The sequence below is a fragment of the Dunckerocampus dactyliophorus genome, chromosome 11 (genome assembly GCF_027744805.1).
Source record: "Dunckerocampus dactyliophorus isolate RoL2022-P2 chromosome 11, RoL_Ddac_1.1, whole genome shotgun sequence".
Classification (NCBI taxonomy): domain Eukaryota; kingdom Metazoa; phylum Chordata; class Actinopteri; order Syngnathiformes; family Syngnathidae; genus Dunckerocampus; species Dunckerocampus dactyliophorus.
The window spans coordinates 31,408,614-31,430,279 of NC_072829.1; the positions used below are offsets into that span (position 1 = coordinate 31,408,614).

The window sequence follows — 21,666 nt, forward strand, 5'->3', positions numbered from 1 at the left end:
TACTGTATCAGCACTATTCTCACCAGGGTGGTATCACTATACGGTATCAGTACTATTCTCACCAGGGTGGTATCGCTATACGGTATCAGCACTATTCTCACCAGGGTGGTATCGCTATACGGTATCAGCACTATTCTCGCCAGGGTGGTATCGCTATACGGTATCAGTACTATGCTCACCAGGGTGGTATCGCTATACGGTATCAGTAATATTCTCACCAGGGTGGTTGTTTGCAGATGAATTGATCCCAGACTGGAAGTATTTACTGGACAAGGAGAGGAATAATAATGATAGTACTAATAATGAATATGATGATTATTATAAGACTACAGTAAATGACATACTATATGGCTGTGCCTTTAGAAATCCTAAACTTAGAAGGAAGACAAAGATTCTTTATGACATGCTGACTTTTTGCAGTGGTCAAAGTAAAATGAAGACAGGAAGATCTGATGTGTTTTCGAAGTGTTCCTCTAATTTTTTTTTAGCTATGCATATATATGTACATCGTAAAAAGTCATCATTCATCGTGTGATTCATTTCGTTATTTATTATCGCAAGACAGTTTTTTGTGTGAACGAGAAATGTCGTGACGTTTTAATCTCGTGAGAAATACATCCTCACAGGACTATTTATTAAAGTTACTTTGCTTCATTTCTTCCTCCTCTCGGCTGTTTTAAGATATATTCTTCTTAATTTATGCATATTGGGAGGCGGGGGAAACACACCCATGGTTAGATTTGTGCCATTAGTGTTCCAAAGTTTACCAGAGGCTAAAATGAGTATGTTGAAGTTGAAATTGGATTTCTTCCAAACTCTTGAGAGTGAAATTCCCCCGTTGCACAAGATCACGTTCTTGTTTTAGAATCGCATTGGTTTAAATCAGTGGTCCTGACTCAGAATGTTTTTAAATCAGTGGTGCTGACTCAAAGTACCAAGCTGGAATATTGCTGCCTCATCCTATAAAGGTGTTTGAAAAACGAACGAATGAATAAACGATGGCTTTTTCATGGTTGACTGTGGTCCATTATTAGTCCAAAACTGTTGAAAGACAAGGGAGATGTAGTACTGCATTGTGGCCACCAGAAGTCAGTAATGATTGATAAAACATGACATCACATCGCATTAGCGTCACGCTGCATGGATGCCCGACAGAGTGAAAAAAGTTATCCTCCCATTCCGTGGGGAAGTGGTAAGTCCTTCTTTTGTTTTGTTTTATCTTCCCCACTCCAGTAAATCTGAAAGTGAAGTATAGAATATTAGAATTTCACTTTTGAAATTGAACTACAGCAGTAGATTCACTTTTCAAACTTTTTGGCATTTATTGAAATGCACATCTATTAAGAAGGTTCATTTGTTTCTTTATCACCAAAGATTTTTTTAGACTCTGAATTTATGTAACTGAATTTATTGTGTTGAATTTATGATTTTTTTTTTACATCAAACTATGCTAAAAAATTTAACGGAATAAAATTTAACAAGAAAAAAAAATTAAAAAATCAATTTGGTAAAATATGGTGTTCAGTTCATAAAAATTCAGTTTATAGGTAAAAAAAAAATCAGTGCAAATAATTTTATTGTTTCAAAACTCACACATACACTTCCATTTTTGTAAGACTCTTGTCACATGACCATTCACTTTATACATGAATGAGAAATATGGCCAAGTTTACATATGGCGGGATGGTTGAAGCTGCATCTTCATGAAAAAAGGGGAAACAAAAGGAAAAAGGGGAAAAAGGGGAAAAATAGATAGATAGAATAAATATCTACAGTATCTACAGTATCCACTCCAATTATATCTACACTATCTATCTATGATATGTCAGTACATATACTGGTCAGTAGATGTCGCCCCTTCCCCAAGTGACACGCGAAGAATAATCAGCCAATCACAGTGTTGCTTTTACCGCGTTAACAAAAGTTTCATGTTTTCCGCAGCCCGTCTTGGACTTTTGCTAGCAACATCACCCGATTCTCCGCCTCTTTGATGATGTGGCTCGGCGAAAGGGCGACTATTCCGCTCTATGTTCGGTGTCGGGGCCGGGAGAGAGGGTAACAACACCGAAGAGAAAGATGTATCGACGGCGTACCTCCATCGCGGTGACGCTGGGCCTGCTGTGGTACTTCACCGACTGTGGACGCACATTAGCACAGTTTTTTGTTTGTTTCTTCTTGTTTTGCTTTTCCACTCCACTTTTACTGGCGACCAGCGGGCAGGAGAGCAGCACTCAAACTGACGAGGACCCACTCCAGGTGAAACTTATTTCCTCCCACACTAGCAGGCTTAACTAAATAGCCAAGACGTATTGCCTAAGGGACTTTCTTTCCCTGCGCTGTGATATCACGCGCGTTCAGTTTGAATACTAGTGTGACGAGGAAGGAGCGCTCCACCATGAAACATGTTTTTGTGTGCTCCAGGCCACTGTGGATGAGCACCTGTGTCGTGACCTGACTGCTGCAGACAACCGCAAACACGCCGGAGTGTCCTTCGGATGCGACTATCCTCACGTCAAAAGGTCTTTGCAGCAAGGTGAGTCAGCTCAACCCTAAACTTCTCAAGGTTGTTTTGGCAGCAAATGCCGTGTTGTGTTATGACTTGACACACTTTGAGGAGGACACAGCTCCATGCAGCTGGAGGCTGGAGCTCATGTTACATCAAACAAGGAGAGGGGGAAACTCCACCCACCCAAAAAGATGGATGGTAGTGTATATGCTTACCTTATGTCGAACAGGAAGTAACATGTCTGCTCTGCGTGCTTCACTGACGTGTTTTCACGCGCTCCATTATGAGGGGCCACAAAGGACTGGAGATAAAAATAATAGAGTTTGTAAAGCACGATTAGAATACTCCTAAAAAGTGCAAAGTAAGCGCTGAGGATTGTTTTCTACGGAGCCCCCAGGGGACATGGAGGAAAAAAATATGATGGGTAAGAAAAAAAAACAAAACAAAATAACGCAAAAACTTTTGCATAGAATGCAAAACATTTTTTCAAGATCTTGCAAAATAGTTGTGTGCATTTAAAATATTTTTGGGAAAGTTATGACTATTGTTGAGTAAGTTGACTTCTGTAACATGTACTTTCAATAGAATCAGTTCTGTCAAGAGAAGAACCACAAAACTCACCTCACTCATCAATGACCCCCTCCTGCTCATACTACAGCAAAGACTTTAAATAATTTGGGGGAATTTTCATTACAATTATCATTAATAAATTCAATTCTGTCACATGTCCGTTCAATAGCTTCACTTCTGTGAAGAGTAGGACCACAAAAGTCACCTCACACATCAATGGCCAAGTGAAGCTATTGAACGGACATGTGACATGCCCCGAAATTGTCAGGCATGCGTACAAGCACGTGGGGGCCACACAAACTACTGAGAATCATTTTGAGTTGCTACAATGACATTTTAGCCAAATGGACCAGTGTGCTGCATCATTTTTTCACTTTCATTTTTGGGGTGTCTTTGATTTCCCCCCTCTATAGGGTGATCATTTTCATTTCTATCAAATGATGTGGCATCATTTTGTTACTAATACATCACCCACTTATTATCAGGAAAGATATTCAAGATCATTTTTTCCCCAGTTTAGATTTGATGTGTTTTCGAAGTGTTCCTCTAATTTTTTTGAGCAGTGTATATTTGTAGCTAATGACGTCATCTTTGGCCTTTCAGAACAGCCAATAGATCTCGTCTTATCGATGCAAGATGCAAGATGGCGCCCTCCGTGTTTAACTTTCTAACAGGCAGGCCCCAGTCAGTCAGAGTCCACAATCGCACATCCAGCTCAAGAATTGTGAGCACTGGGACCCCACAGGGGTGTGTGCCGAGTCCGCTCCTCTACACGCTCTCCACCTACGATTGCGTGTCCTCCCAGAAAAACACCAGCATCATTAAATTTGCGGATGACACTACAGTCATCGGCCTGATCACTGGTGGTGTTGAAACATCATACAGAAGTGAGGTGGCGGACCTCATAGCTTGGTGTCATGATAACAGTCTCCTTCTCAATACAGATAAGACTAAAGAGATGATCATCGACCCAAGAACAAGGGAAAAGAAGCCGCATAGACCCCTGTTTATTGATGAGACTGAGGTGGAGAGGGTGAAAACCTTCAAGTTCCTTGGCACACACATCAGCGAGGACCTCACCTGGTCTCACAACACCCAACAAATTATGAAGAAGTCCCAAAGGAGACTGTACTTCCTGAGAAGACTGAGGAAATTTGGCATGTCCACCAAAATCCTGAGTTGCTTCTACAGATGCACTATGGAAAGTGTCCTTACCGCCTCCATCACTGTTTGGTACGGTAACTGTACAACACGAGATAGGAAGGCACTCCAGCGGGTGATCAAGACCTCACAGAACATTGTTGGGGCAGCCCTCCCGTCACTGCAAGACATTTATAAAACTAGAGTCCTACGAAGAACACACAACCTCATCAAGGACAGCACACATCCACAACACTCATTATTCACACTCCTACCGTCAGGCAGACGCTACAGGAGTTTGAAGTCCAGGACCACAAGGGTGGCAAACAGCTTTTACCCACAGGCCATCAGGCTTCTCAACGAAGCACTCACACACGCCGCACGCAACACACGCACACAGTCATAGCACTTTATTTATTTATTTGTATTAATGTCTCTTCTGTTGTTGTTGCTTAATTTATTGGTATTTATGTTTCTTATGTTCATATTCTTTTTCTTGTGTTTTCTTTCTTTTCTTTGGAGAATGAACAGAATAAGAATTTCATTGCATAGCATAACTGCCTGTTTTACTATGCATATGGCAATAAAACTCTTGAATCTTGAATCTTACTGAGGAGTTGACAACATTGATGCCAACCACCATAATATAGAAGAAGAAGACATTTGTAGATGGTCCCCACGCTCCGGTCTCGCTGCCGGCTTCTCCTAGAGATCAATATAAGTCAGACTGCACGGAAGACGGCGCGTTTTAAAAAAAACTGGCTTGTAGCTGTTTGTCTGTGTTGCACGGTGGGAAAGAGGTATGTTTGCTGTGTTAGAACCATTCACTTGGGAGTTATTCATCCCGGAGGTTTAAATATGTGAATATGGGGACTCAGAAATGCAGTTCGTATCTGGTGTGACCAACATTTGCCTCATGCAGTGCAACACATCTCCTTGGCATACAGTTGATCAGGTTGCAGATTGTGGCCTGTGGAATGTTGGCTCACTCTTCAATGGCTGTGCCAAGTTGCTGATATTGGTTGGAACTGGTACACGCTGTCGTATACGCCAATCCAGAGCATCCCAAACATGCTCAATGGGTGACATGTCTCATGAGTATGCTGGCCATGCAAGAACTGGGATGTTTTCAGCTTCCAAGGATTGTGTACAGATCCTTGCAACATGGGGCCGTGCATTATCCTGCTGCAACATGAGGTGATGTTCTTGGATGTATGGCACAACAATGGGCCTCAGGATCTTGTGACGGTATCTCTGTGCATTCAAAAAGCCATCAACAAAATGCACCTGTGTTCTTCGTCCGTAACAGATGCCTGCCCATACCATAACCCCACCGCCACCATGGGCCACTCCATCCACAACAATGACATAGGAAAACCGTTCACCCACACGACGCCACACACGCTGTCTGCCATCTGCCCTGAACAATGTAAACTGGGATTCATCCGTGAAGAGAACACCTCTCCAACGTGCCAGACACCATCGAATGTGAGCATTGGCCCATTGAAATCAGTTACGACAACAAACTAGAGTCGGGTCGAGACCCCGATGAGGACGACGAGCGTGCAGATGAGCTTCCCTGAGACAGTTTCTGACAGTTTGTGCAGAAATTCTTTGGTTATGCAAACCGATTGTTTCAGCAGCTCTCCGAGAGGCTGGTCTCAGACGATCTTGGAGGTGAACATGCTGGATGTGGAGGTCCTGGGCTGGTGTGGTTACACCAAATTCTCTGAAATGCCTTTGGAGACTGCTTATGGTAGAGAAATGAACATTTCAATACATGAGCAACAGCTCTGGTTGACATTTCTGCTGTCAACATGCCAATTGCACGCTCACTCAAATCTTGCCACATCTGGCATTGTGCTGTGTGATAAAACTGCACATTTCAGAGTGGCCTTTTATTGTGGGCAGTCTAAAGCCCACCTATGCACTAATCGTGGTGTCTCATCAGCATCTTGATATGGCACACCTGTGAGGTGGGATGGATTATCTCAGCAAAGGATCTCACTATCACAGATTTAGACAGATTTGTCAACAATATCTGAGAAAAATAGTGATAATGTGGATGTGGAACAAGTTTTACATATTTGACTTCATCTCATAAAAAATGGGAGCAAAAACAAAAGTGTTGCGTTTAGATTTGCAAATGTGCATGAGAAGTAGTTTGTACGAGCTACATGGTGCTGTGCTATCAACTACGTCTCCGTTGAACTGATCACACAACACAATTACCTGCCAGACACAACAGTTGCCCTCTATTCAATTTATGACGAGCATCTTGACTCGGCTGGCTAAAAATGTGTGTGATGGCTACCTTTTGTACATCAAAAGGTACTGTATGACCGTTCGGCTTCCTCCATTCATATGTACTGTACTTTGTGTCTTTTAGTAGCAGCTAACGGTAGAAGTTGCCTAGAAGTTAGCCTTTTTTCCTCCATTCATGAACTACCCGCCAACAATTTAGATCACAGCTAAAGTTACATCCACCAAACATATTAGCTTAAATAGCTACTAGCAATGTGCATACGGCAAACATTTGTTAATTTCTGCACAATCACGATGCTGCTGAGGTTAGGAGCAGTAAGACAGTAATTTTTTGAAAGATCTTGAGCATTATGGAACAAAAAAGTCAAGTGGTAGACCCAAAACAAAATCACACCTGCGCTGAGCCGGAGGAGCCGATTGGCTGTCCATCAAGACACAGGACTGACTTGTGTTGCCAGCTATTTAGGCAATAATAACCGTGTGTTGAAGCTGTACACTGACTACTCTAAAGTATATCCAAGTTTATTGTCCCTTGAGAAGGTACTGTAGAATAAATGTGAGGGTTTGGTGTTTACACTTTCAAGTGATCCCCCAGCGTGCAACCGTCCTTTTTGTGTGGCGTTTTTCCGCAGTGTTCCATTGCATCTACGCCCGTCTGGTCATGCCGTGGTACGACGTCCCTGAGCTGTGCGAGCGCCAGCCTCTGCACCAGGTTCTCAGCATGGAATTCAACACAGTCATCGACCGTGTGATCGCACATACGCGAGACCTTGACGTCTGCCAGCTAGTGGTGGGCTTCATACGGATTCTGACGCAGCACCTGCACGATGCAAAGCAGCCTGACAGGTGACAAAAAAGCTTTTTTTGTGTGTGTTTTCGGTTTAGCCTTTTTGTATCAGTGATAGTAAGCCAGGATGACATTTAGTTTTGCACTTCAAGGACAATATATACTGTAAATTCCAGACTATTAAGTGCACCTGGATATATGCCACACCCGCCAAATTTAAAGAGAAAAACTATTTTGTATGTTTATACTAGAGATACATGATATCTTTTTTTTCAAACCGATACGATAACTTTGTGCTTCTCAAGACCGATATGGCACCGATAACTTTTTTGTGTAGTTTGTGTACAAGTTTGTGTTTGATAAGAAGGACTGGACAAATTATGATTTGTTAAATAGTCCTAATTAAATATCATGACATCACTACTACCACATCACTACCAGGAGAACCAGACTATAGAGCGGGAGGAGCCACCTGGTGTGGCCCAGCCAGGTGCACTGTATTCGGGCACACTCTCCGAGCAGCCGGTTGATGCCACGCAGGTCTGTGGCAAACCTTCTACAGTTTTCAAATGCCACAGTCCCGGCGTTTCAGTTGGCTGTTAAGGTTTTTTGTGTGCATGATGGTTTTTTTTCCTCTCCTCGCGGAGTATCTGGTACAACTAGGATGCAAAATGTCTTCCTAGGAAAGTGAATGTTTGTTTACAAGTGAACTCGGGAAGTTATGACAGGCTGTTGACTTCACAGGCAGGAGAAAAAAGGAGCGCTTGATTTGCTCACCTGCACAGTACTGGTAGTCTGGCCTCTTTGGAGCGTTTTTTTTAAAGTTATTGGTTATTTTTTATGTTATCGGATTTATTGGTAAGACGTCATAATTCCCTCATATCAGAAAATGATCTGCACCCCTAATATTTAAAGGCCGCACTTGTGTATAAGCTGCAGGTGTCCACATTGTAACGTGGGATAGTTACACAGAAAAACACACTATAAACCTTGCGATCCTACCTACACTCGATGTTCCCAGCGTCACTCGTTACTGCCGGTGAGTAGACGTTTTTCATCGGAGTTTCATGGCTGCCTCGGCCCAAGCAGCGCAAGCAGAACCTGCAGCAATTCTACACTTGATCAAACTTGCATAAGATTTAACAGATGAAAACACAATGGCTGCATCAGACTCCAAAACATATTAGCCTCCACTTCATGACTTCCTGAAGCTGCACTCTTACAGTCTGGAATTTACGTTAAGTTTTATTCAAAAAGCATGCCATAGTTAAACCCCTATAACATATCTTGATTATTTTCCCATTATTGTCTATGAGGAAAATGCATTCAATGTCCGAACAAATGAAACAACAAACAGTGTTCTGTTCTCAAACTCTCAAAATGGATGTGTTTGCTGCCTCAGCTGCTCTTTGCTCTCCATAATGTGTCCGTAAATACTTCAGGATGTTTTACCATCTATGAATAATTTACTGTGCTTTATTGGATTTTACCTGCAGTGATAGCTGTCCAAAGTGCTAGATTGGACATTTAGCTTTACACATCTGTGGTGGTAAACATCGTTACAGGGCATTTATTAAACCCAGCATGTTGTCTGCTTTTGCTTTTATTTATTTATTGTTTGTCAGGGAGCGTATGTTCAGCTGCAGATCTGAGGAGATGGCGCTGCTCAGAGAGCTCTCTGATGCTCTGGTGCGTAACCTTCTGCCTGAGCATCTCTGGAGCCAAGAACTCAACCGCTGTGCCTTGACTGAGATTGTTGCCTTAAAGGGTAAGGACGCATTCACAGGATTCTGCCTTTGTACCGCCACCTAGCTCTAAAGTGTAAACCATCACCATTTGTTAGCAGGGGAACGCAAGAACTATGAAACCATGAAACCTCGTGGAAGGGTGGCACATACTTAAAGAATATGAAGATATGACCTGCATGGTCCCCCATTATGCAAAATGGATTTTTCAATGACTTTCTAGCACCAATGTGTGTCCCCAGAACCTATTTATGATCAGCAAACATGACAAAAGGGTCGCTTTTGAAGTTGTGAGATTTCATGGGGTTTGCGTGGACATGAAACCACCTCTGCCCTGCCCCTAGCTAGATGAGGCCACCCTCTTGACGGAGGACATCTTTGTTCAAAATAGTGAGTGTAAACTTAGCGCTTAGCTATGCTAGTGATACTAACGATTGCATCACACTCTTTAATGTTACATTGTTGTATGTCACCTGTCAAACACGGAACTGGTTGGAAAATAGCATTTACTTGGGCCGTACCGCGGACCTCATCAAACAACGTGCATACGATGATCCCATCCACCTGATTTGTATAGCACATTTTATAAACACTGCTTCCAAAGTGCTGCACAGACTAGTAGAAAGAGTAAATAAGAAGTAAAGTACAAATTACTGCAGTAAAAACTAATACATCGCATTAAAAACAGACATTTAAAACATTTAAATATTTAAAACAAGAAGTAAAGCAAGAAATAAAGCAATAAATACAAGAAGTAGGTAAAAATAAAAACAAAAACTAGGCTAAATAAAACTTAAAAGAAAAGAATAAAAGAAATAGAGGAGTACACAAATCACGGCGAGTTAAAAGCCAGAAAATAAAAGTGGGTTTTGAGACGAGACTTAGAGCATTTGACTGTGGGCGCCGTTTTTACATGAGGGGGGAGAGTGTTCCACAGCTTGGGGCCGACTACAGAAAAAGTCCGGTCTCCCCTGGTCTTGGGAACTGCGTCATCTGCCTATTCCACAGCTGCAAACTCTTCCAGGTTCAGCATCTTGCGGATTGTGATGTTTTTGTGTTGATTTGTTGAAACAAATAATGTTACAAAACAACAACAGTCATATATCCCTGGATCACTGCAAACAACATAACTGGAGGTGGGCGTCCATCTGTCTCTCATTCTCTGTACTTGCTTCGTCCATTGTTGTCTTGAACCTTCCTTACAGTAACACACTTACAGTATGACTGGGACACTGTGAACATCCAGCAGCAACACAACATTTTGGCATGACTATTTGGATGAAAAATATACTGAACCAAATCCACCATCTTAACTGGAGAACTTGTTTACTCTGCTTTAGTTGAGAGGTGTCACCCCCATAACATCACTTCTGGAATGAGACTGAACAGCGAGAGCTAGCTCATCATCAATACCATCAACTATAGATGTCATTTTTGCAAATTTACCGTTGGCTTTCACAAATGGAACAATGTAGGACATAATGAAAAACAATGTATAACATATTTAAGCAAAGGTGATGAATCATCTCAGGGACCCTTTCAAAATGGTGTGTAATAGTCTTAGACAGTGGTTGACGTGGATTAACAGTTGCATCTAAAACTTGCGTGGAAAAAAAATACCATGTTCTCCTTGACGGTCCCTGACCGTGTGTTTCCACATTAACACGTTATTCTCATGGATAGTGTTACATTGTTTTATAAAGTCACAGCTTACGTTTCTCTGCAGCCGAGTGAGTGAGACGGGCAGAGCTGCACATACGCACATATATAATATATATATATATATGTGCGTGTGTGCAGCTATATATATATATATATATATATATATATATATATATATATATATATATTTATTTATTCATTCATTCATTCATTCATTCATTCATTTATTCATTCGTTCATTCATTCATTCCGGAGGCTTGACGAAGGAACTCCAGGGACAACAGGGACAGTGACGCGTGGAAAAAACCTAGTCAGTCAAACGCAGCGCTCATCATAGTCACAACATTTACAGATTTTGGACCTCATTTTGGAGCAATTTTAAGTGCGCCATATGGTTGTGAAAATACGGTGTGTGTGTGTGTGTGTGTGTGTGTGTATATATATATATATATATATATATGTGTGTGTGTATATGTATGTATATATAAATATATATATATATATATGTGTGTATATATATATATGTGTGTATATATATATATGTGTGTATATATATGTATATATATATATATATATATATATATATATATATATATATATATGTGTGTGTGTGTATATATATGTATGTAAATGTGTATATATATATAGAGTTAGTTACATATTCACAGATTAATTGTTGATTAATCGTTGATAGGTCCTAATGGGATTAATCAACAGGGATCTAGTGTGTTCCCTGTCAGAATGATTAAAAGCACTTTTGAGCCATTTAAAGTCCAACATCAAGGCTAGATTTTAGTCCACTATTGTGGACATCCATATTGTAGCTACTGTATGTGTGGAGATTGACTTGACTGCCTTCAGGGCTTTGTCTTTAAAAAAAAATCTGTAATCTTTTTGCAACTCTTTTCTCCGGGACTCATTTTGCAATGCATTTGCTGTAAATTACTTTTACGACCATAATTGAAGAATTATCTCTCAAGTCCAGGCTGGCGTGCTCCTATTTTTGTTGGCTTGCACCCAATGAATGAAGTATTGATGAAATGTTGCATTTATGCACCGCATAATTGGGTTGGCAATATCACACGCAGCAATTCTGTCCAACATAATGCAGTTTTTATCAGTTGTAATTGGCCATCATACTGATCTCAGGACTAGGATTTGATTGGATGCACTTTTTCACAAGAAGCTTTCATGCAAGACATTGGAAGCCTAGAATATAACTATGTGATATAATGTTGCAGGGCAGTGTTCAACTGAGAAAATGGCCAATAAGCTTCACTCCAAAAGATGTCTCATTAAATGAGCTTCATGGAACCTGGCCCAGTAAGGTGCACTGTGGTCGGACACACTCTACGAGCGCCCTGGTGTGCCACCCCGGAAGTCATTAGAACCAGTATATAGAGCGGGTAAAGCCACCTGGCGTGGCCTAGCAAGGTGCATTGTGGTCAGACACACTCTTCAAGCAGCCCCGGTGTGCCGTTGTTTTATGCCAGAATATGGAAACAAGTGTCTCTTCTTCAGACGTTTGCCTAACATGACTGAGGATATACCTCCATCTGCTGGTCACATTTAGTGTTACAGTTTACTGCATGGCCCTACCTCTCCACGCGCTACTCGGAAGCACACGAGACGTCGCAAGATCAGAACGTGATCACATGTCAGCCACATCGCTGTATAAACGGCAGGGTTCAATGCGTGAGAAGAAAGTAGCGGCTTATAGACTGGTAATTACGGGACATTATATGTATTGTGTACATAAATGGTAAGGACTTACGTGTATGTGGACTTATGGTAATCGTATGCTTATTTGAATCTAATACGAGACAACAGTGAGATTCCAAATGACAAATTAGAATAAATAAACCTCAAAATATTGCAGGCTAGAGGTTTCTTAATGATTTGGTTCTTTGTTTATCTTATATGGGACAATATATGATGCAATGTAACCACAATAATAAACATATTTTTAAAGGAACACGTCTCTGCCAGTGTCCATCAACACAGCATTCTTTTGTATTGTGTCTCATTCGCTAGTGTACCTAATTGTCTGTTGGCATTTTTTTGCCCCCACAGGTTTGGGCCTGTTGGTGACATGGCTGTCTGACCCTGACAACCTCAACCAGCTGGTGGTGAGCCAGCTTGACAGCGTGACACCCAAAGGTTCCATGGAGGAGCTGTGCGCATCCGACCCAGAACAAGCCTCTCTGGCCTCACAGGAGGAAGGCGAGCGTGCGGAAGTGTGAGTTGTGATGACTTGTGAACATCCACCCTCTGTCGTGTGCTGACCTGCTTTGTGGTCTTTTGTCTTCTGCCTTCCAGGAGCTCAGAGGGAGCAGAGGTTTCTACCAGCAGTAGGATCAAGGGAAAGAGCAAAGGTGTGGTTGATATTCTTTTTACTTTAGCAGTAATGCCTATCAGCTACAATCCCTTTGTGAGACATTAACACACGTCTTTCTCTTTTGTGTGTCTTCTAAAGATAAAAAACAGCTAAAAAGAGGCACGTAATTTATGCACGTAATGGGACACACCTATTCCTCATAGAAAGGCCGCTATGAAAACACCTCCAAAAAGCTCCAACAAGGTTTTAATGGTTTTCTATCCATGATATGAGCGTGGCCTGAGGCATTGTGAGCGAGTGTGGTGAAGCTAGTCGCTAGCCAGCTAGTAGCTAGCCGGTGTGGTGTGGCGAGTAAGGTAGTTCTTGTGCGTAACAATGTTAATAACAATAATAATAAGAATGTGGTTCATATGCAGCACAGAACAGAGAAAGATGTGTGTTCATGCCCCACATTAGGATTGGTTTTCCTTCAACAACATCATTTCAGTGACTTGTCCAGTGCCTCCCATCAAGTCTGTCTTCACCTCCCTTCACCTCTCTCCTGGGATGTGTTTGTGTAATAACAGGGATATTTCTGCAAATACCCTAGGGAAAAAAATAAGTCTGAAAAAGATGCAAACCAGCAGGTGGCGCCAAAGACTTCTCCCAAAACCAGCCTGAGCTTTTCTTCCCATCACACACACACATACTAGGGTTGTGAACGAAAAATCAATGCGACCGGATATCCGGTTTGACAAGCAAGAAATAGAGCTGCATGGGTGTCAGCCTCCTGGATGGATAAGAATCAGCCATAAATCCTTAAGACGAATGGATTGGAGACGCTTGCACCGGTTGCTGCAAGACGAGCAACTAGCGTCTCTTAGACCAGTGATCCCCAATCCCTGGGCCTGGGTCATTTGGTACCGGGCCGCACAGAAAGAAAATATAATTTCCATGATGTTTTATTTTGAATGTCCATGTCCATTGTGCGTGTGCGAACTTTCTCTCGCCGCACAGATAGACTACTACTGTATTTTTAGCGTTTTTCTTTCACCTCATATTTTATGTCAAATGCTGATACTATGTGGGAATGCATAAAGGTAAGCTTGGATGACTTATTGAGTGCTAATGTGCACATTTGTCTCAAGTTAATTCATGCTAGCACACTGCCTTTTACCACACACGTCAAACAGCCATGTAATCATCTCTACATAATAAGATAAATTAGATTGCTGTAATGTCTTTATTATGTATTGTGTAAACTAAGACAGGAACAATGTCTAATTAAAAGCACTATATTAATACAGAGCCACCAGTACCAGCCTGGACTTTGTTTTTCAGAGAGATTATACGTTGCTTTTTATGAATTAATGTAAGGACTTAACTTTAGCACTTAATGATGTCACCAAATCTTACCTTTATGCATTCCCACATAATATCAGCGTTTGGGAGCAAATATGAGGTGAAAGGGGAAAAATGGTCAAAATACAGTATAGTAGTCTATCTGTGCAGCGTGGGACAAAGTTACATGGTGCTTTCAAGGACCGTCCAACAAAGTAGGACGAGTGGCTGCTCGCAACAAACATTATCTATTATCATATTAGGATTTCTAACTGTTCTGTTTCAATAAAGTCCTGGCCCATATTTCCAAATTTGATATCCATTAACATAACATTTGATGTAGTTATTTACAAATGATTATACTTTTTTTTTTATTTAAAAAAAAAAAAACAAGTGTTTTTTTTTTTTTTTTTTAATCATTGCACCTGAAAGTTTGCCCGGCAGTGAGGAACCCCTGACTCACAGCATGCTTGGGGAATATGTTGTGCTCTTTTACACATGAAAATACTGTAAGAATGACGAGTCACCAATCCTATCCTATTGTTTCCACACTCTGTCAAATCATTCTACTTTTAAAATACATTGTTTTTGAATCGTGTTTTAACCCGTGTATCTAGATGCATATCGAATTGTCTATCACAGAGATTTACAAGCCTAACACACACTCGCACACACACACCTGTGACCAGGAGATATGCAGAGAAAAAAACAGTCTCAAGTGTCACACTGGCTGCTCAGTGCGTGTGCCCGAATACAGTGCACCTTGCTGGGCCACAGCAGGTGGCTCCCTTCGCTCTATACTCCGATTCTCCTGATAGTAGTGATGTTATTATTCCTATTCCAACCTTCAGGAAACGTCTTGTTTTCCAACAGGGAGATAATGTACACATTAGAAAAGTGGCAGTATTGTTGATAGAATATTTGAATATTTTTTTTCATGGTGTGCTGTCAGACATGCATTTTATTATCACAGTTGCAGTCTCCTCTGTCTATTGTTTTTGTCCACACAGCTAATATCATCTCATTTATTGTATCCAAACAATCATTATGCCTTCTGCATACTTCACTATCCCCACCCTAACTTGACATACGTGCAGGAATCACACACATCATGAACACTATTTATCATACTCGCCATGTTTTCATGTCATTGCTGCAGCTTTTTTTTTTTTTTTTACCGCCAAGCCGTTGCTATGTCTCCTCACAATGTGCAGGTTTATTGATGTTTTTCTACCAAAGGTCAAGGTAGGATTTCTAGATATCCTCTGTAAATGTGACACAGGAGCTCACAGCATTAGGTCTGCCTATTTTGTGCAATAACAAGGTGGAATCAAGGCAGCTGGACTCTTCTTCTTTGTTGAAGACGTTTTACCTTTTTAATACAAAAAAAGGTTTCTCCAGTTCTAAGTGTGGAGTTTTTTATTCATCTCTCTGGTGGTTGTGTCCTCTGGGGGCGGTCACAATAGGGTTGTTTTTGCTCGGTGTGGCTGGTGAATGGCCGTCTGCTTGGTGGCGAAGCAGCTCGTTAGTGGAATGAGACTGCCTGTCTGTAAGGACGTTGTAAGCTGATGGCACAAACCTTCTCCTGTTTAGTAGGGTGCATGGTAATTATTGATATGAGGGAATTATGACCTCATACCCATAAATCCGCTCATTAAAAAAAAAACACTCCAATGAGGCAAGATGACCTGTGCTGTGCAGGTGAGCAAATAAAGCGCTCCTTTTCCCATAACATTCACTTTCCGAGGAAGACGTTTGGCATGCTAGTTGTGCCAAATGCTTGGCGAAGGGGTTGGGTAAAACCTTATCAGCCTTGTCGGTATCATATCGGTCTTGAGAAGAAGACCGTTATCGGTATCGGTTTGAAAAAAAGATATCGTGCATCTCTACTTTTTAGTTTGACATCTTTCTGTCCAGAATTTGGACATCCTTGTCCTCAAAGGACTGTCCCTTCTTTGAGATGCAAATGAACTCAAACTGCTCTCCTATGTTGTGCCATGCGTTTGTATAAGGGTTGTTCAGTCTCTCCAATGTAGAGGTCCTTGGGGTGAAGCAGGTTTTGTCTAAGGGGGTGAATGAGTTTGAAATGTTATGTTTGGAAAAAACGGTCTGCCAAAGCAGCCTCGCGTGGGACCACCACACTTCCTGTTTGTATCCTCAGGCTCAGGCCTTCGTTGTCCTGGTGGATTTGACAAAGGCCCAGTGAAGATATCCACAGTGGCAGCCTTCCTGATGTCTCTTCCTTCTGTCTTCTGTTGTTGGAAGGGGTGTCATAAGATGGTGTGAGATTAAAATGTGACAATATTTCTTGTTTTTTAACATTATTAGAGCCCTGTAGACATGAATAACACCCCTATAGTCACCTTTACACTCCTACTATTCTTTGTTTACATCACATCGAGCAGGCTACGGTATCACTGCGGGGACATAACGGATGGCCGCCGCTAGCATAGCAAGTTAATGAGCTAACTTGTTAATGGTTACATATCAAAGTGTTTCAAACGCAGTGGGGAAGAAGGACAAAGAAGCCAAAAACTTACCACTTCCAGATGGAATGAGAGGAGAACCTTTTTTTCCCCACGTCCATCTCTGCCGTGGCATATCCGTCCCGTCTCAGCCGTGGCATGTCCGTCCCGTGTCAGCCGTGGCATGTCCGTCCTGTCTCAGCCGTGGCATGTGGGCTGGGCTCTGCTGGTTCAGCAGCCAGTCTCCATGCAGGGTGAAAGGTCATGTAATCTAACGTCATGTCTCCTAACATTACTGATGCCTAGTGACCACAATACTACATATAACTTGTCTTTCTATATTTTTGGACTAAAAACAGGCCATAGTCACCCCAAAAAAGCCATCATGTATTCATTATTTTTTGAAAAACGGTGATATCTGTTTAAAGTAGGGGTGCAATTATTCTGGACGATCACCGATCCAAACTACTAAATGATATCAGTTCCTTTTAGTCTTTTATTTTTCACATTTTAAAAACAAAACGGGTTACACTGATTTGAGCCTCTTGCACAAACTACAGGGCACAGCAACCGAAAATAGCTGCTTGTACAATGCCACAAACGCCATCGTTTTCCTCATCATAGTGTCAGCTTTTTTTTATGACACTCTTATTTTCACAAGTAGGCAGGATGTGGTGCACAGCGCTCTTTATTTTGAAGGCCCGAAGTATGTCGTGTGTGTCGAGAGGGTTTGACTGTCGCTAAAGAGGCGAGCTGTGCACGTGAATAAACGTGCCTCCTGCAGCCGTTTGTTTACGCCAAACTTCCACGACAGCAGTGGGCCTCCTGAAACCCTCGGTTACAGTAGCTTTGCTCTGGCTAGCTTTAGCATGAGGCTTTAAGATAAGGATAAGGTCTCATTGGCCATGCCCCTAAATTAAGGACAATCAGCAGCTATTGATCGTTGCATGCTTAGTTTAAAGGAAAAAAAAAAAACATCAAAAGGCATCAACATGCCTTTCTGCTGCTTTTCCCCCATTTGTGTGTTTTGTTTGAGGGGTGGGGGTTGCATTTTTAGAATGTGGCACACCCCTGTTTTAGGATGACTGAAAGTGTTTAAATGTGAATGATTTAATAGAGATACATTATTAGTGCTTGACATCTTGTTGTAGATATTGTACTCGGCAACCAGACACTTTGTAAGTTCCATTTCCTCTTCTATGGCTATCATTACACTTGTTCCCTTCTCCATCACTGGCACCCTTCTCTGGTGATGTCACAAAGTAAAAGCAAAACACAATTATTGCTGTTCACTGAGCTGAAGTCTCACAAGATTTTCTATTTTGTTGGACTTTCTCGGGCATCTTTTACAGATTTTTGTGGTTGATTGAACTCCAAATTCTATACAACGATAAAATCTTGGATTCCAGGTTTGATCTATTTTCCTGTCTTATTTGTTCCTTATATGAGAAGGATGTTGGCTAAGCTGACATCCATCATGGACAACACCTCTCACCCGCTACATGACACTGTTGTTTCCCTTAGCAGCTCCTTCAGCAGCAGACTGTTACACCCACGGTGTAAGAAGGAGAGGTTCCGCAGGTCCTTCATACCGACTGCTGTCAGGCTCTACAACACCTGCACCACCTGAACCATGTTGTAGTCACTATGTATTCTTTACTTGCGTATCTTGCTTGCTGCTGTAACAAGTGAATTTCCCCGCTGTGGGATAAATAAAGCACAAATACAAATACAAATACGAATTTTAGGTGACAAGCTGAAAGCAGGCTGGTCCAAATTTGTGGACAAGATGAAGACCAAGAAAGTCAAGAAGAAGAAAATGAAAAAACTGGAGCAGGAGCTGGTGATGAGGCTCATGGCGGCCCAAGGCGACGCATCCAACGAGGACGAGGTCAGCAGCAGAGAGGGCTCCGTTCACAGCCAGCACGAGTCGGACCGGGTGAGGCCCGTCGCACTGTCACAATGCTGAAGGCGGCCATTTGTGAGACATGGCAGACTCATTGTCGCTCTGCGGCCAAACCCCATTAGGAGGACAGTGATCTGGAGAACTACCTGACAAGCGTCCAAGAGGATATGATGGAATTCAAGCTGTCTTATGAAATGTGGCGCGTCGGCTGCTGGGCTGTCAGCATCCCTCATGTGAGTATATAAATATCACTGACGGGGGGGAATATCCTGCGGGGTCTGTGATTTGTCTGCAGAGGCTCAGTGAAAGCTTGTCCTTGGATGGTATTTTATCTGTCAGCCACATTTGGGTAGGTGTTTTTTTCTTTTGTGTGTGGTAGGCTGAGTGGGAAAATGAGGAGCTAACCTTCACGGTTCACCTGGAGGAGAGGGACAGTCCTGAAAATCTACACTGGGACATCAAGAAGAAATACATGGAATTCATCTACTTCCGAAACAGGTGGCAGGTAAATGAAAGAGTCCCTGACATGATTCATCAACTTTGCTTAAATATGTTATACCCTGTTTGTAATTATGCTGTACATTGTTCCATTTGTCAAAGCGAACGGTAAATTTGCAAAAATGATAGTTGATGGCCCCAGTCATGACAAACTAGCGCTCGCAGTTCAGCCTCATCCCGGAAGTGACGTCATCGGGGTGACACCTCTCAGCTAAAGCAGAGTAAACAAACGCTTCTCTACCTGGATGGTGGACTTGGTTCAGTATATTTTTCATCCAAATAGTAGTCGTGTTGCTGCTGGATGTTGACAGTATCCCAGTGATATTGTGAGTTTGTTTTCTTTTCCAAAAGAGGAAGCTTTAAGACAAAAATGGACGAAGCAAGTGCAGACAACAAGAGACAGATGGACGCTCACCTCAGGTTCTGTTCTTTGCAGTGATCACTTCACTGCTGAATGCTATGAAGGAATACCTTTACAAGAAGCATTTGGCTAGAAAGTATGCTATAAACGCATTTTTAAAAAGCATGCTGTTCCTGATGCTTTACACAGGAAAAGAAAAAAGATCAGAAGAACAACGTCAAAATTGCCACAGCACAGAATAAGTCATGTCTCGTTTAAATAATGGCTTCTAAACACTATTCCATGATAGCAACAAGGCTGTAAAGCATTATACATGTTTATAACCATCTTTTCACAGCCATATGTACGTTTACTGTGGGGGGGGCAGTGGCTGCGACGGTGATAAAATCTAAAATAAATCAGGCTATAAAGACCCCTTTACGCTCATTAAGGAGTCAATTTAAAAGAATAATAATTGAAGGATAAGTAATTTCCACTTACCATTCTGTGTTTTGAAGGCAACCAATCTTCATCTCCATGTCTTAAGGCTAAGGTCCATGTTCTACAAATTCTCTATTTCATCTCCAAATGTTTCTTCCTCCTCAAACTATTGACACATGGCTCAGATCTCGGTTATGATCACAGTAAACATCCTCTGTCTCGTACACCGCCATGTTTGTTTACCTGAGTGATGGTACTCCGATGGCGTCACTTCCGGAAATGAGGCTGAACAGCGAGAGCTAGCTCGTCATGGCTGGCGCCTTCAACTATAAATGTAACTTTGTTAACTTTCCAAAATAGAACAATGTAGAATATATATACAAACAATATATAACATATTCAAGCAAAGTTGACAAATCATGTCAGGGACCCTTGAAGCGATGTTTACACTTGCATGCATCTTGCCTCTGTATTGTCTCCCAATTTTCTGTGGCAATACGTGTCATTTATTTATGTATTTATGACACGCCTGAAAAGTATGAAGACTAGTTTGTGCTCTGTTTGCGCATAAATTTCACACTTGGCACGCAATTCGTGACCGAAAATGGTGTGCATTGGCACGAAATGTAGTCAGTCAAGTAGTGTTTACGTCTAGTGCACAACAGCAGTTCGTGCGACATGCATTGTTCCCACATAGGTATGCATTGTCACCACCACTTCCTGTATCGGTGAAGCAGTTGTGGCATTATTTGGTCCCGCTGCATCCCACGTGACGCCACGCAACAGCAGGCATCACCCCATACCTTCATTAATTCCTCTATTTGCAAGGCACCTACAAGATGTTGAACTCCAGCGAAGAAGCTCATGCAATAAAAAAAGGTAAGTCTATTTTTTCTCGCAGCAAAGAGCGGGAAGGAGGCAATAAACTAGAAAAAAGAGAGAGGAAATTGCTGATTAGAAGACATGGCTTTGGGCATGATGATTAGTTATTAACAGAAAACCACAAGCAAGATCCAAGATGCTCCGGAAATTCATTGAGAATTCCCCCCAAATTGCTTCAAGAGGTGGTGGAAAAGTTAACCCATTCGTGTTCACGTTGCATTCATGACTAGTTTATGGAAATTATGCGCTTTGAACATAGTGGCACGCAGCCCCGCACAGTTTACAGATACTTCACACCTGTTTACCACCAGTTTACTCATTGGCACACAACTGCTGAGACAAAATGCGTGCAAGCGTAAACGAAGTCTTATGATGCATTCAAGACTGTTGGAAATTAGGCTTGAGTATTTTACACTACACTTTTGTTTAGTCTGCAAAATGTATTGTTTTGGGACATTTTCCAGGACTCCACCAGCTTACCCAGCATCTTTCAACTCGATGAGATGGAGGTCAGCCATGAGGCCAAAGAAAAAGCTAAACTATCCGTTGAGCACTTCCTCCAGGTGGGGAAAAAATGATTTGGGTTTCTCGACAGGTGCCATCCATGACTTAAAGGAAAAGTGCACTTTTTCGGGGGGAATTTTGCCCATCACCCACAATCCTTATGAGACATGAACGCGTTCTCTTTTCTCTGCTTTCTAAAGATATAAAAACCGTTAAAAAGAGGCAGCTAAGATGCACGTAATGCACCGATTCCGCCTTCTGAAAACTCTTGTTTTATTTGGGCTGTCTTAACTGTGT

The 21,666-nt window shown here is 41.9% G+C and overlaps 1 protein-coding gene across 2 annotated transcripts in view; it reads left to right on the forward strand.

The window, feature by feature from the left end:
- Window positions 1–1,901: 1,901 nt before the first annotated feature.
- si:rp71-46j2.7 (uncharacterized) overlaps window positions 1,902–21,666 on the forward strand; it is a 29,294-nt gene continuing 9,529 nt past the window's right edge. For both annotated transcript variants that reach the window (XM_054792449.1, XM_054792448.1), the window contains exons 1-10: window positions 1,902–2,256; window positions 2,422–2,533; window positions 7,114–7,327; window positions 8,894–9,036; window positions 12,749–12,914; window positions 12,995–13,050; window positions 18,547–18,737; window positions 18,827–18,937; window positions 19,084–19,209; window positions 21,330–21,428. In XM_054792449.1, the coding sequence (XP_054648424.1) occupies window positions 2,077–2,256; window positions 2,422–2,533; window positions 7,114–7,327; window positions 8,894–9,036; window positions 12,749–12,914; window positions 12,995–13,050; window positions 18,547–18,737; window positions 18,827–18,937; window positions 19,084–19,209; window positions 21,330–21,428 (1,398 nt within the window). In that variant the 5' untranslated portion in view covers window positions 1,902–2,076. The remainder of the gene's footprint in view (window positions 2,257–2,421; window positions 2,534–7,113; window positions 7,328–8,893; window positions 9,037–12,748; window positions 12,915–12,994; window positions 13,051–18,546; window positions 18,738–18,826; window positions 18,938–19,083; window positions 19,210–21,329; window positions 21,429–21,666) is intronic.